General features: G+C 42.2%; 1 protein-coding gene across 1 annotated transcript in view; it reads right to left on the reverse strand.

Moving 5' to 3' along the window:
- FNTA (farnesyltransferase, CAAX box, subunit alpha) overlaps positions 1 to 6986 on the reverse strand; it is a gene marked incomplete at its 5' end in the record, with an annotated part of 30290 nt that extends 23304 nt beyond the window's left edge. The window contains 2 exons of the mRNA XM_079726510.1: positions 4732 to 4817; positions 6811 to 6986. Coding sequence (XP_079582636.1) covers positions 4732 to 4817; positions 6811 to 6986 — 262 coding nt within the window. The remainder of the gene's footprint in view (positions 1 to 4731; positions 4818 to 6810) is intronic.
- Between the last annotated feature and the right edge of the window lie 9076 nt (positions 6987 to 16062).

Raw genomic sequence — 16062 nt, forward strand, 5'->3', positions numbered from 1 at the left:
ATCAACCCCTGCATCGGAAGATGGATTCTTAACCACTGGACCACCAGGAAAGTCCTGCTGTTTTTCTTATAGCATATAATTTTCCAGTTACTGACAGGGTTCCCAAACTTTTAGTAGGTCAATATGCATGAATACAATGTCAATCTATCCTGATTTGCCTAACCATTCTGCTACTACTGGTTTTCAATTTTGTTTTATAAAAATCACTACTTTAAGCATCCAATGACTTTTCATTTAAAAATTTAAAAAATTAAATACACAATACACACATATGTATTTATGTGTGTGCATGCAAGCACACATGGGTATGTATATGGTTTCGTTAAACCACAACCTCAAAAATGAAATCATCAGAGGAGAGCATGAGTAATTATAGCTCCTTCTGAACATACAAAGGTCATCTACTCGTAAATACTACCTTTAGAATGCCGAACTTAATTTATACCAGAGTAAAATTTAGAAACAATATAAATGGTAAAAAACTATGCAATATTATGTGGTCATTAAGAACCAAGCTCCCAAATGCTTTAAAATGTGTAACAAAATGCTTATAACATGTTAACTCTATATACAATGTATAAACACATTATTTTATATTCACACATGTACACATACATAGTATAAACCTAACTCTGTGGAAACATATTTTCCGAGGAGTGGCAGGCTATACACCAAATGTTAACAGTGGTTAGTTCTCGATGATTAGACTCTTCTTTTGATGTTAACATCTTCAAATTTTTCTTCAATGAGCATGTGTTACTTTAAAAAATATATTTTTTTGGCTGTACTGAGTCTCTGTTGTGGCGTGTGGGCTTTCTCTAGTTGCGGCGAGCAGGGCCTATTGTTCGTTGTGGTGCGCAGAGTTCTCACTGGGGTGGCTTCTCTTGTTGCAGAGCATGGGCCCTAGGGCACACGGGCTTCCGTAGTTGTGGCTCGCGGGCTTTAGAGCGCGGGCTCAGTAGTTGTGGCGCACAGGCTTAGTTGCTCCGTGGCATGTGGGATCTTCCCAGACCAGGGCTTGAACCCATGTCCCCTGCATTGGCAAGGTGGATTCTTAACCACTGCACCACCAGGGAAGTCCCCCAAAATATTTTTAATTAAAAAGAAATACATGTTCTGGGAGTCAGCCTGGAGGGCGCGGAACACCACGCGCCCGCTTGGCTGCGCCATCCGGGTGGGGGCGTGCATGGCCCTGGTGCCCCAGACAGCCCGCCTGGGACTGGGGAGCAGCCTGGTGGCTCCCCGCCCACTCCTCTCTCCTCACGCAGCCCCTCCGTACGACCGCTGGCATGAGGCGGCCGAGCTGAGGCGCTGAGAGAAAAGGGAAATTGCAAAGCTCATCTACAACCAGATCGACAGCATATTTTTGTTAGGACTCAAGAATCAACATTGGGCTATTTCCTAAGATTAAACCATGAAAGCCCACTTGGAGGCTACACAGCCATCTGCACACTTGAACCTGAAAAATGGACTTCTTCCATCGGGGAGATCTCCTTCTTCAGCTAAATCATCAGAAGTGGTGAGAAGAAAAGATCCCTACCCGACCAAACTCCTCCAGACAAATTATATCAGTCTAGCGAGGAATGGAGCTGTACAAGGGTGGCCAGATCACCATCTTCTGCTTGCACCGCCACTGAGCCATCCCTCTAGGACTGCCACCTACATGCAGGTTGCACCCAGTGCAAGGCATCCAGCTGAGGCAGGGAATGCGAGCTGAAATCCTGCCCTACTCACCAAGCCGAGTTTATTGGTGCATGCCCATGTCTGCCCAGACGATGTGGCTCCTTTTTCAAATTTTCACCAACACACCCTGTATGGGCTAGTGGCATGTCTGACCACCCCACTCGCATATCCCAGTCCTACCTGGGATTCTATTCCTTACCTCGGATGGATTCAAGATTTTCATGAACAAGTTAGGTTTCTTGCAAAAGATGAAATATTTGACCCAAACTGAAATTAATTTCATAGGTAAAGCTCAAAATATTACCATAGATGTGAATTACATATGTATTTATGTACACATGTATATACAGTTATGTAGATACATATGTCTATGTATCAGAAGTTAGCACAACTTAAATTTGGTAAATGTTTAAAATAAAACTCTTTTGGGTATTAAAAAAAAAAAAGAAAATAAATAAATACATGCTCTTTGTAAACCCTGCAAACAATATAAAAGTACATGAAGTTTCCCGTACTCCAGTGCTGCTCCCCAGTGCAGTGGATCTGTATCAGTGGTAATGGCTGTTACCACTTGATATGTCTCTCCAGACATTTTTCTAAGCAAATAAATGTAATCTTGCTCTTGTTTTTTAATGAAGTTGGCATAACATTTTCATTCCGCTTTTCATTTTGGCATTTCCCCCTCAGTGATATGTCCTTCCATGCCTGTGTATACACATCTACATCATTCTTGTTTCACTTTTCCATACAGTGGGCCTGGCATAATTTACATGTCAATGCTATTTTTTTGCAGAACAGATTTCTATAAGTGGGACTAGGATACTCAGTCTTAGGGCTATATGAACCTATATAATTTAGGGTCATCAATAAATTTGGGATTATATAAATAGAATTTTATATTCATTAGATTTTTTGATATTAAAAGTCTTTTAATTAAAAATTACAAATTTAATATACTGTCATACACAAAGTGTCTAAAACTTATGTGCCTTTTTTCCACTCAACACTGTTTCTGCGATCTGTCCCTATTATAACAGATCTAGATCCTCTTATTGGTTATATAGCACACAACTGTATGACAACGATACATTTATCTATTCTCCAAAACACAAATATATAGCTGGTTTCCAATATTTTGTTCTTTCAAAAAATGCTGTGAATTGTGACAGCTATCACACACTGTGCTTACTGTAAGTCAGCCACTGTTCTCTTATTTCATGTGTATAACTCTCTCACCCTATAAAGTAGTTACTACTATCGTCCTCATTTTACACAGGAGGAGACAGAGATAATGAGAGGTTAAATAACTTGTCCAAGGTTACAGAGTCAGTAAAGTGGTGCAGTTAGAATCTGAACTAGGTGGTCTGGCTCTGAAGTCTGTGCTCTCAGCCTCCTAGTACATGTCATCTGATGCCATAAGCCAGAATGAACCCAGAATGTATCATGCGAAGCAGCACTTCAAGGTTGTAAGATATGAGCATTTTCTAGTTTTACTAAATATACATGCAAAACTGCTTTCTAAAATGGCTAAACATATGAAAACTACCATCTGAAAAGCATGGATCTGTTCGTATGTCTCAATATCTAATATCATAAAACAGTTTAAAATTATCTTTCATTCCTAATGATAATGGATTTTCCCCCTATTTAATGGCTAACGAAATTTTTTCTTCTATGAACTACAAGTTCGTACCCTTTGTCTATTTTTTGATTAGTTTCCCTGTTTCTTTAACCTTTCATAGGAATTCCTTATAAGGTTCTGAATATCGATCCTCTGTTTATACATCTTCTCCCACACTGCTGTTTGCTTTTTAACTTATTCATGGTGTCTTCTGTTGCACAAATTTAAAATTCTGATATAATCATTTATCAATTTTTTTTTTTTTTTTTTGCGGTACGCGGGCCTCTCACTGCTGTGGCCCCTCCCGTTGTGGAGCACAGACTCCGGACGCGCAGGCTCAGGGGCCATGGCTCACGGGCCCAGCCGCTCCGCGGCATGTGGGATCCTCCCAGACCGGGGCACGAACCCGTGTCCCCTGCATCGGCAGGCGGACTCCCAACCACTGCGCCACCGGGGAAGCCCCATTTATCAATTTTTGATCAATGGGTCATTATTTCTCTCTTTTCCTTTGTGGTTTGCAATATGATATATATATATATTTTTTTTTAAATTAATTAATTTAATTTTTGCGGTACGTGGGCCTCTCACTGTTGCGGCCTCTCCCGTTGCGGAGCACAGGCTCCGGATGCGCAGGCTCAGCGGCCATGGCTCACGGGCCCAGCCGCTCCGCGGCATGTGGGATATTCTCGGACCGGGGCACGAACCCGTGTCCCCTGCATCGGCAGGCGGACTCTCAACCACTATGTCACCAGGGAAGCCCACTTTCTTTACATTCTTGACATTATCTCATAATCAGAAAAAATAATAATCGCTTTTTGTAAAAGAGGAATGATCTTGGATAACAGAGCCTTAACTGAAAGAAATATATATATACATAAAACTACATAAAACTACAAAACTAGCATTCCATTTTGTTTACCCCTTCCTAGAAGAACAACTAACAATTAACATTTGTATGGCCTTCAATTTACAAAGCATTTCACATTCATTATGAAAGAATACTTTGTCAAAGAAAATAATCCACTCACTATCAGTAATATATTCCAGCTGAGCCTAACATTTCACAGCTAAAATATATTTCAAAATGCTCATGTTTCAACAACCAAAGTTTATTCTAAATAAAACAGTAAATCATTTCTGCTGTATCTCATGTGCAGATTAAACACTAAATGAAAAGCACAATCACACAGTGGTTACTATGTATTATAATGTAACATTCATTATTTAAACTTAAAATACGTCCACTCTTTGGACAAAATGAAACTTTTAATCATGAAAATAAATTACAAAACCCCACAAGATTAGCTTAAGTCATTTAGATCTTTATTAGACAAAAATCTGTCATCTATCTAGTCACATAGTTGTGAATTTCAACTTTGCTACTAAGTTTGACTTACAGACCTTTCCCTAATAAAAAATAAACTTACATTTTTCACTATAAATGATCTGGACCACTGGATTGGGGCCATCATTCTGCGGCACTGGATCTATATCAGCCCATTCTGCTCTGTCCCTGAAAATACATATATTTTTCAGTGATTATATTCAAGCCTGTAAGGAAAAAAAGAAATCTGATGTTTTTTTAAAAAGGCAACAATTACACTTTAACTTACAAATAATGTAACTATGGTTGGATTCTTCAGGACCAAGTGTTGCCACTTTGTTTTACATATTAAACTTTTAAGAAAAATAAAATGAATAATTTTCCAATTAAAGTTAATAAATCAATAGCTTTCAAATTTAAAGTTTTTACATAAATGCAAAAGCAGGTTTTTGTAGCAAGTACACAATAGTTTTAAATTAGAAATCAATCTAATTCATTGGTCTAATAAGGCTCTTTGGAATCAGTCAATAGTTTAAAAAAATTTGAATAACAATTTTTATTTGAATACTCTGAATAAGTAGAAGTGATATTTAAAAGTAAAAGTAATCACTATCATTTTACTGTACACTGAAAGGTGGTCCAGGTGGTCAGTAGAGTCTGGAATCTGTGGAACACTGGCTCTACCACTTAACTAGCTGTGTGACCCTGAGGAAGTTACTTAACCTCTCTGGGCCTCAATTTCTTCATTTATAAAATGGAGATGATACTATTACCAACCAACCTTAGAAGGCTACTTGGAGGTTTAAGTGAGATAATATGTTAAGCTCTTAAAATATGCATAATAGTAAGCATATAATACATAGTATTATACTATATATACACTATTATACTATATATACCCTAACACACACAGTTAGCATATACAATATTATACAGGAAATACACTAAATGTACTATATAGTATTACTGTATGCTTAAATATATATGCTATATGTTATAAATGTAGCATATAATAAATGCATATAGTAAGTATTCAATGAATACTACTTCTCATTATCAAAGCTAAAATAAATTACAGTGGCAACACTGGGTGCCTATAGACACTGCTGTGTAAACTGCTCAGTGTGACCAAACTTTCGTTAACCACTCTTTTACTTACATTCTTTCCCTATTACCCATTTTTCAGTTCTCTGTACTCATCAGCTATTGACAGCAAAAATTCTGTGGTATCTAGACAAATCCTAAAATTGTGCCCATTATACAAGGAGAAATCCAGGGGAAACAATTACCCGAGGTGTGAGACCTAGATGGGGAGTGGCATGAGAATGGTACCGCTGTCCTTTAGGCACAGGGAAATCGGACACAGTCAAGGGAAGAAGCGGAGTATTTCACAGTTCAGAGAGGAGGTCTGAGGGCTACGGGGCCACTTCAACCAACTGAAATCACCAACACTGTAAACTCCAAGAACGAAATCTGCATAGTGGCTTTCACTCAATTCATAAACAACCTACGCAAATCAGCCATCTAATGGGTTTACCTAGAACTATAGAAGAAAAAGTAAGACATAAGAAAAGTAAGGACGTCTCAGTCGTCTCTGCAGGTTCAAAATGCAGCTGGGGAACCAGCATGACCAATAGAAAGCAAAGAACTAACGGGGACGGGACTGGGTGGTGGCAAAGATGGGGAGGAAAGGCGAGAAAGTTACAGCAGTACCCGACACTGCACATGGCTTGCACTAAGCGCGAGGCGACGAGGGGATGCGTAACGGAGTTGAATCCTCATAGTCTCATCCTTACAGCCTAACTCGGTGCCTGGCTGACGCTGGGCGCTAAAAACACTGAAAGAAAACGCCGAATGAAAACGTCCCGGTCCCCAAAGATCTTAAGCTAGCTCTCTCCGTTTCCGCAGAACAAACCACGGGAAGCCCCGTTTCTTAAGTGAGCCAATCTGGACCTTCCTTGCGGTCCGACTGCACCCAAGCCCTTTGGCATTCGGACTATAGCAGGCCAGCGCTGTGGGGCCCGGAAACTCCACCGCCCAGAGCGGTGACAGCGCGGGCCCCACCCCGCCGCTCCCGGCTGCCGGACGGCGAGGACGCGCGAGCTTCTGCCGCAGCCGCGCCCCGTGCAGCGCCGCGCGCGGGGGAGGGTCTCCCGCGCCGCGACCATACCGTGTGCGTTACCTGTACAGGACATAGGTGGGCGAGTCCAGGCTCAGGAACCCGTCATCCATAGGGGACGCCGCCGCCTCTTCTTGCGGCAGCTGGGGCGGCGGGGGATGCGGCTGGGGCGGCGGCGGCTCCGGCTGACCTGGCTCCCCGCCCTGCGCAGCCTCCCCGACGCCGTCGGCGGCCGCCATCTCTCCTCGGCTCCCAGCGGAGGAGGTGCCGGAGGCCCCGCCCCTGCCCCGCCCCTCTCGCGGCTACTTCCGGTTTTTCAGCTCCTACCATAGAGACGCGGGTCGGAGTGCCCAGCGCCCGCGCCCGCACCCTGGCCAGGCCGTTCCTGTTGGGTGCGGTTCCGCACTTCGGGCTGCATCACGCCACCTGGGGCCCCAGGTTTCCCACTCGTCCTGTCCGCAGGACTGTCCGAACGCTTGTAGCTGGTGCTTCGGAACGTGCTAGTGTTGTTAGTTGTTAGTGTCGGCGGGAGAAACTTGGGAGCCCTGGATAAGCAGCTGGCGCCCGTGCTCCGCGTTAGCCATCCAAGGGCATTTACGCTCCTTGCACACATTTTTTTTTTTGTTTTCTTTTGGATGCTGAGTTTATACCTAAGAATTTCAGTAATCCAGGATTTTAGTCTTTTGAAATTAAAGTTCTAATTATACAAGGAATATGGGTATACATTATAGGAAAGGTAAACGTTTAACACTGACTACCTAGTATATGCCGGGCTTGCTCATGGCACAAAATAAAGTCTCTGCAGTCACGGGCTTTGCATTCTAGGGGAGGATAGCAGAATACGCCCCAAAATATGTATGTAGGAGTACAGGACATGCCACTCCACAGATGCTGCTTTGCTGTTTTGGTTATTTTGAGCTGTTGGCACTTGAAAAACAGTAAATGTGGGGAGAAGATTTCTCCGAACTCCCTTACATTTCTAAAGACAGACCCTCCAAAAGAAGCTCAGTTGCCGTTAAGTCCCCTCCCTGGGAGTTTCAAGAGTGGAAGTGGACGCCACACCCTGACAAGTTTTGTCAAATTGTCAAATCTCCAACCTGTTCTAAGGGCCTGTTCATCTTTCCTAAAAACCTTTTACTCTCCCCCAAGAGGCCTTCATCTCCCATCCCCTTTCCTTATTAAGGTGGTATTTAAGCCTGAGTTCTAAGCCACCTCAGGGAGTTGCTAATTTTTCTCTGGGTATCTCTAGGTATTTTTCTATTTTCTCTAGGTATACACGAGGTATACATGTTAATAAACCTCTTTTTGTTTTTCTCTTGTTAATCTGTCTTTTATTACTGGGGTTTCAACCAAAGAACTCAGAAGGGTGGAAGGAAAATTATTTTTCACCTTCAGCAGTAGATTTTCAGGAAGGCTTTTCAGGGGCTGTTTGAGCAGAGACCTGTGAGAGGAAAAAGCATACCAGGCAGAGAACAGGAAGTGTGTGCTTGGTGCAGTCTTGGTACGGCAAGGATGCCAGCAGGGCTGAAGGCCTGTGAGTGATGGGAAGAAACTGGTGGGTGATAAGATTGAAGAAGCAGCCAGGGATCATGGTAAGGATTTGGATTTTTATTATTATTTTTATTGTGGTAAAATAGTCATAACATGAAACTTATCTTTTTAATCATTTTTAAGTGTATAGTTTGGTGATGTTAAGTACATTCACACTGATGTGCAGCCATGGCCACCATCCATCTCCAGAACTTTATCATCTTCCCAACTGAAACTCCGTCCCCATCAAACACTCCCCATTCCCCCCCAACCCCGCCCCGGCCCCTTGTAACCACTATTCTACATTCTGTCTCTGTGAGTATGACTATTCTAGGTTCTCACGGAAGTAGAATCATACAGTATTTGTCCTTTGGTGTCTGGCTTATTTCCATTTGCATAATGTTCTCCAGGTTCATCCACGTTGTAACACGTGTCAGAATTTCCTTCTTTTTTAAGGCTGAATAATATTCCATTGTATGTATGGGCCACATTTTGTTTATCCAATCATTTATTAATGAACATTTGGGTTGTTTTCACCTTTTGGCTGTTGAGAATAATGAAATACCTGTTAGAGACCCCGCTTTCACTTTTGGGTATTTACCCAGTGTGGGATTGCTTGACATACAGTAATTCTATGTTTAGGTTTTTGGGAACTGTTTTCCACAGCATCTATGCAAGGGTTCCAGTTTCTTCCCATACTCACCGATGCTTGTTTCCTGGTTTTGTTTTGATAACCATCTGAATGAATGTGAACTGGTATCGTCACTTTGCATTTCCCTAATGATTAGTGATGCTGAGCATCTTTTAATGTGCTAATTAACATTTGTGGGATTTTAAGTGGAAATTAGTGGAAGGTTTTGAGTAAAGGAGGGACATGTGATTTACATTTTTAAAGGATTATTTTGGCTACCATGTGTGAAATACACACAGTAGAAAGGCAAGAATGGAAACAGATGAGTGTAAAGCTATTGTAGCAGTCCGGGCAAAAGGTCAAAGTGTTTAAATTATGCTTCACAGTTCACTGATCGATCATAAAGTCATTTTAATGGGTCCTATGGTGGACAAGGTGACCCACCAGTCCTACTCCAAGGAGGAACTTGCTGCCCAGCTTTGGGGAGTGGAGTCAGCAGCCAGCCTCCTGCGTGGCCTGAGGGCAGCCCACAATGGACTGCTAAGAGACAGAGGCCCTCTTAGGTATGAGGGCCCAGCCATTGCAGCCTGACGGGGACCACTGACAGGCGCCACACGGCTTCCACCTGGGAGGCTGAGACCTCACAGGCCTTGCAGTTTGACCACACGGGTGTTGGTCCCTAATCTTGCTTCCCAAGTTCCATCTTAGTATCTGATTCCATGACCAGCATTTTTTAGTGTGTTTAATGAGTATTTCAAAAAATGAAATACAGTGGAATAGAAAATAGTGCACAGTGAATTTAGAAGAAGAAAGTAATTTATGGTGATTTTTTTTTTTTTTTTTTTTTTGCGGTACACGGGCCTCTCACTGTTGTGGCCTCTCCCGTTGTGGAGCACAGGCTCCGGATGCACAGGCTCAGCGGCCATGGCTCACGGGCCCAGCCGCTCCGTGGCATGTGGGATCCTCCCGGACCAGGGCATGAACCCGTGTCCCCTGCATCGGCAGGCGGACTCTAAACAACTGCGCCACCAGGGAAGCCCTGGTGAAGTTTTTTTCAAACTTATATATGTTCAGGTGTAATAGGTCATGTTGTAAAATGTATTTCCTACCGTGGGTCGCGGTCAACAATTTTGGAAAACAATGGACTGTATGAGTTCAGTTGGAGGTGATGAGCAGTGTATGGATTCTGGATGTTCTTTGAAGGTTAATCTGATAGGATTTGCTGACAGCTTAACTGGATGGAGGATGCAAGACCCAAAAATAGTTAAGAATGACTCCAAGGTGACAGTTCCTTTTGATCAGAGTAGACAGTTAAAACTCCCTTTGACCATCCAATCCTGATTGAGTTCAGTTGTTCACTGTGTTCTTTCCCTATGGATTTACATCCATGCATATATTTCTGGTGGCTTTAAAAGAAAAAAAAAACAGAGTCATATTTATTTGGCAAATTTTAGTATTGAATGGATATAGATCTTTCTGGGCTACAGTACAGCTTCTGTGTCCTTCCTGATCCTTTGATATGTATCTCTCCAAACCGCAGTAACCTAATAACTCCTCCAAACTCTAATAAATCATGGAACATATTCTTTTTAAAAAAATGAATTTACTTATTTATTATTTGTTTCTGGCTGTGTTGGGTCTTTGTTGCTGTGCACGGGCTTTTTCTAGCTGCAGTGAGCGGGGGCTACTCTTTGTTGCAGTGTGCAGGCTTCTCGTTGTGGTGGCTTCTCTTGTTATGGAACACGGGCTCTAGGCACATGGGCTTCAGTAGTTGTGGCACGTGGGCTCAGTAGTTGTGGCTTGTGGGCTCTAGCGCGCAGGCTCAGAAGTTGTGGCACACAGACTTGGTTGCTCTTTGGCATGTGGGACCTCCTGGACCAGGGCTCGAACCCGTGTCCCCTGCATTGGCAGGCGGATTCTTAACCACTGTGCCACCAGGGAAGTCCCAGAACATATTCTTTAAAGTTTTCAGTTATAGGAAAGGAAAATCAATGACTGCTGCCACTATTTCAAGATAGGTACCCTACACTCCATTAGCTCTCCCATCAAACCAGTGCAAATAACAATACAATCTGAGTAAAAAAAAGACTGGCTGATCCTCCTTCAAGACAGCTGGATACCTGTCAGCCCATGGATGTTCTAAACCTGTCATTGTCTTCTAGATCCTTGCGATGTGCTTTGAATTGGGCACCAACACTCCTGCCTTCTTACCAATCCCTGAAGATATGAGAAGCAGTCTACAGATGCTTGGTGCAAATACGATCAGAAAAATGAAAGTCAGAGAAGGGAAACTGTAAGACAGGGTAGAAGAAAGTCATCACCCCAGAGGAGGGACAGATGGGATCTGGACGAATATCCATAAGGACACACGAATGCTGTCGCATTTGAGACAGAAAAACCCTATGGAGAAGCAGGACAATTGATTCTCCACTTTACAAGTGAGAACCTGAGCCAGGCCTGACGCACTTGTTACAGAACATGGAGAAGGGTGACAGTAAGGAGATAGACACTCATGAAACCCATGCCTGCCTCCCCAGTTTCAAAGGGTGACTTCCTCTGTCCAGTATTTCTTAACCCTGGCTGCATCTTAGAATCACGTGGACAGTTTTAATGAAACTCCAGTGACTGAGCCCCAGCCTCAGGGATTCTAATTTCATTGGCTGAGGGTGAGGGCTTGGCATCAGCATACTTTAAAAGCTCCCCCCATAATTCTAAGGTGCAGCCCAGGTTGAAAACGACAGCTCAATGAGTCCACGGTACAGATTGCTGCTTTGTCATCAGGGTTCCTAGGGAAGTTAAGATGCCACAATGCTAGTGGGAGAGTGTAGGCAGGGTTGATCAGCAATCAGTATGTTGTGCTAAATACAGAAATCAACCAATCAATGAACAATTTGTTAAAAATTACCATTTATTATACAAATAAACTAAATCACAATGTGTGTGTAAATAAAACTACTTAACAAGTGATATAAGTTGTAGTGCAAATTGTTCATCAATTTTTTATTCAGGTATATTTTACCTATCACAAAATTTATCTCATTCATGTGTACGATTCATCATCTGTTTTTGACTTCTTAGGAATTATTGATATGAGCTTTTCATTGGTATGGCCGTCACTAGCTACATGATGCTCTCAGTTTGACTGAACTCTTCCAGAATTTACCCATAAGTTTGATAATTATTAGGTGCCTGGGGATTGTGTTAAACGCTTGAGCTTTCAGCTTCCCCCAATGCTCTTTAAGCTTCAATATTTTCTCTCTTGGCTACAATCAGGGAGGTTGGTACTTTCAGGGCCCTGGTTGCACTCCAGGAGCTAGTACTAGAAACCTGTGAGCTAGACAGAGAGGGAGAAAACAGGAGGGGAGGGCAGGAAGGGTGAAAGCACATGAAGATTGGTTAATCGAGCACCAGAACCAGGAGCCTGTGTTTGTCTTTTGGCTCCACCACCACGAAGCACCTGAGGCTATGCCCAGCTGGGTCAGGACAGTCATAACAGACAGTAAAGCAGTGGCTGAGTGGAGCCCAGTCATAAGTAAGACAGAGGCACAAGGCAATGGGGTGATTGGTTCAAGATGGCGGAGTAGAAAGTTGTGCGCTCACTCCCTCCTGTGAGAGCACCAGAATCACAACTAACTGGTGAACAATCATCGACAGGAAGACACTGGAACTCACCAAAAAGATACCTCACATCCAAAGACAAGCCGCAATGAGAGGGTAGGAGGGGTGCAATCACAATAAAATCAAATCCCATAACTGCTGGGTGGAAGACTCACAAACTGGAGAACACTTATACCACAGAAGTCCACTCACTGGAGTGAAAGTTCTGAGCCCTACGTCAGGTTTCCCAACCTGTGGGTCTGGCAATGGGAGGAGGAATTCCCAGAGAATCAGACTTTGAAGGCTAGTGGGATTTCACTCCAGGACTTCGACAGGACTGGGGGAAACAGACACTCCACTCTTGGAGGGCACACACAAAGTAGTGTGTGCATCGGGACCCAGGGGAAGGAACAGTGACCCCATAGGAGACTGAACCAGACCTACCTGCTAGTGTTGGAGGGTCTCCTGCAAAGATGGGGGGGGGTGGCTGTGGCTCACCATGAGGACAAGGACACTGTCAGGAGAAATTCTGGGAAGTACTCCTTGAGCCCTCCCAGAGTCTGACATTAGCCCCACCAAAGAGCTGGGTAGCCTCCAGTGCTGGGTCGCCTCAGGTCAAACAACCAACAGGGAGGGAACCCAGCCCCACCCATCAGCAGACAAGTGGATTAAAGTTTTACTGAGCTCTGCCCACCAAAGCAACACCCAGCTCTACCCACCACCAGTCCCTCCCATCAGGAAACTTGCACAAGCCTCTTAGATAGGCTCATCCACCAGAGGGCAGACAGCAGAAGCAAGAAGAACTACAATCCTGCAGCCTGTGGAAAAAAACCCACACTCACAGAAAGATAGACAAGATGAAAAGGCAGAGGGCTATGTACCAGATGAAGGAACAAGATAAAACCCCAGAAAAACAACTAAATGAAGTGGAGAGAGGCAACCTTCCAGAAAAAGAATTCAGAATAATGATAATGAAGATGGTCCAGGACCTCAGAAAAAGAATGGAGGCAAAGATCGAGAAGATGCAAGAAATGTTTAACAAAGACCTAGAAGAATTAAAGAACAAACACCTAGAAGAATTAAAAGAACAAACAAACAGAGATGAACAATACAATAACTGAAATGAAAAATACACTAGAAGGAATCACAAGCAGAATAACTGAGGCAGAAGAACGGATAACTGACCTGGAAGACAGGATGGAGGAATTCACTGCCGTGGAACAGAATAAAGAAAAAAGAATGAAAAGAAATGAAGACAGCCTAAGAGACCTCCGGGACAACATTAAAAACAACAACATTCACATTATAGGGGTCCCAGAAGGAGAAGAGAGAAAGAACGGATCCGAGAAAATATTTGAAGAGATTATAGTTGAAAACTTCCCTAACATGGGAAAGGAAATAGCCACCCAAGTCCAGGAAGCGCAGAGAGTCCCAGCCAGGATAAACACATGGAGAAACACACCGAGACACATAGTAATCAAACTGACAAAAATTAAAGACAAAGAAAAATTATTGAAAGCAATAAGGGAAAATGACAAATAACATACAAGGGAACTCCCATAAGGTTAATAGCTGATTTCTCAGCAGAAATTCTACAAGCCAGAAGGGAGTGGCACGATATATTTAAAGTGATGAAAGGAAAGAACCTACAACCAAGATTACTCTACCTGGCAAGGATCTCATTCAGATTTGATGGAGAAATCTAAAGCTTTACAGACAAGCAAAAGCTAAGAGAATTCAGCACCACCAAACCAGCTCTACAACAAATGCTAAAGGAAATGGTAATCGATAATTACCTTAAACATGAATGGATTAAATGCTCCAACCAAAAGACACAGGCTTGCTGAATGGTTAAAAAAACAAGACCCATTTATATGCTGTATACAGGAGACCCACTTCAGACCTAGGGACACATACAGACTGAAAGTGAGGGAATGGAAAAAGATATTCCATGCAAATGGAAATCTAAAGAAAGCTGGAGTAGCAATACTCATGTCAGATAAAATAGACTTTAAGGAATGTTACAAGAGACAAGGAAGGACACTACATAATGATCAAGGGATCAATCCAAGAAGAAGATAGAACAATTATAAACATGTGCACTCAACACAGGAGCACCTCAATACATAAGGCAACTGCTAACAGCTATAAAAGAGAAAATTGACAGTAACACAATAATAGTGGGGGACTGTAGCACCTCACACCAATGGACAGATCATCCAGACAGAAAATTAATAAGGAAACACAAGCTTTAAAGGACACAATACACCACATAGATATAATTGATATTTATAGGGCATTCCATCCAAAAACAGGAGATTACACTTTCTTCTCAAGTGCACATGGAACATTCTCCAGGATAGATCACATCTTGGGTCACAAACCAAGCTTGGTAAATTTAAGAAAATTGAAATCGTATCAAGCATCTTTTCCGACCACAATGCTATTGGAAAAAAACGTAAAGAACACAAACACATGGAGGCTGAACAGTACGTTACTAAATAACCAAGTGATCACTGAAGAAATCAAAGAGGAAATCGAAAAATACCTACAGACAAATTACAAAGAAAACACAATGATCCAAAACCTATTGGATGCAGCAAAAGCAGTTCTGAGAGGGAAGTTTATAGCTATACAAGCCTACCTCAAGAAGCAAGAAAAATCTCAAATAAACAATCTAACTTTACACCTAAAGGAACCAGAGAAAGAAGAACAAACAAAACCCAAAGTCAGTAGAAGGAAAGAAATCATAAAGATCAGAGCAGAAATAAATGAAATAGAAACAAAGAAAACAATAGCAAAGATCAATAAAACTAAATGCTGCTTCTTTGAGAAAATAAATAAAACTGATAAACCTTTAGCCAGACTCATCAAGAAAAAGAGGGAGAGGACTCAAATCAATAAAATTAGAAATGAAAAAGGAGAAGGTACAACAGACACCACAGAAATACAAAGCATCCTAAGAGACTACTACAAGCAACTCTATGCCAATAAAATGGACAACCTGGAAGAAATGGACAGATTCTTAGAAAGGTATAACCTTCCAAAAGTAAACCAGGAAGAAACAGAAAATACTAACAGACAAATCACAAATAATGAAATTGAAACTGTGATTAAAAATATTCCAACAAACAAAAGCCCAGGACCAGATGAATTCTATCGAACATTTAGAGAAGAGCTAACACCCATCCTTCTCAAACTCTTCCAAAAAATTGCAGAGGAAGGAACACTCCCAAACTCATTCTATGAGGCCACCATCACCTTGATACCAAAACCAGACAAAGATACTACTAAAAAAGAAAATCACAGACCAATATCACTGATGAATATAGATGCAAAAATCCTCAACAAAATACTAGCTAACATAATCCAACAACACATTAAAAGGATCATACGCCATGATCAAGTGGGATTTATCCCAGGGATGCAAGGATCTTCAATATATGCAAATCAATCAATGTGATACACCATATTAACAAATTGAAGAAGGAAAACCATATGATCATCTCAATAGATGCAGAAAAAGCTTCTGACAAAATTCAACACCCATTTATGAT

Source organism: Hyperoodon ampullatus (genome assembly GCF_949752795.1).
Source record: "Hyperoodon ampullatus genome assembly, chromosome: 20".
Taxonomy (NCBI): domain Eukaryota; kingdom Metazoa; phylum Chordata; class Mammalia; order Artiodactyla; family Ziphiidae; genus Hyperoodon; species Hyperoodon ampullatus.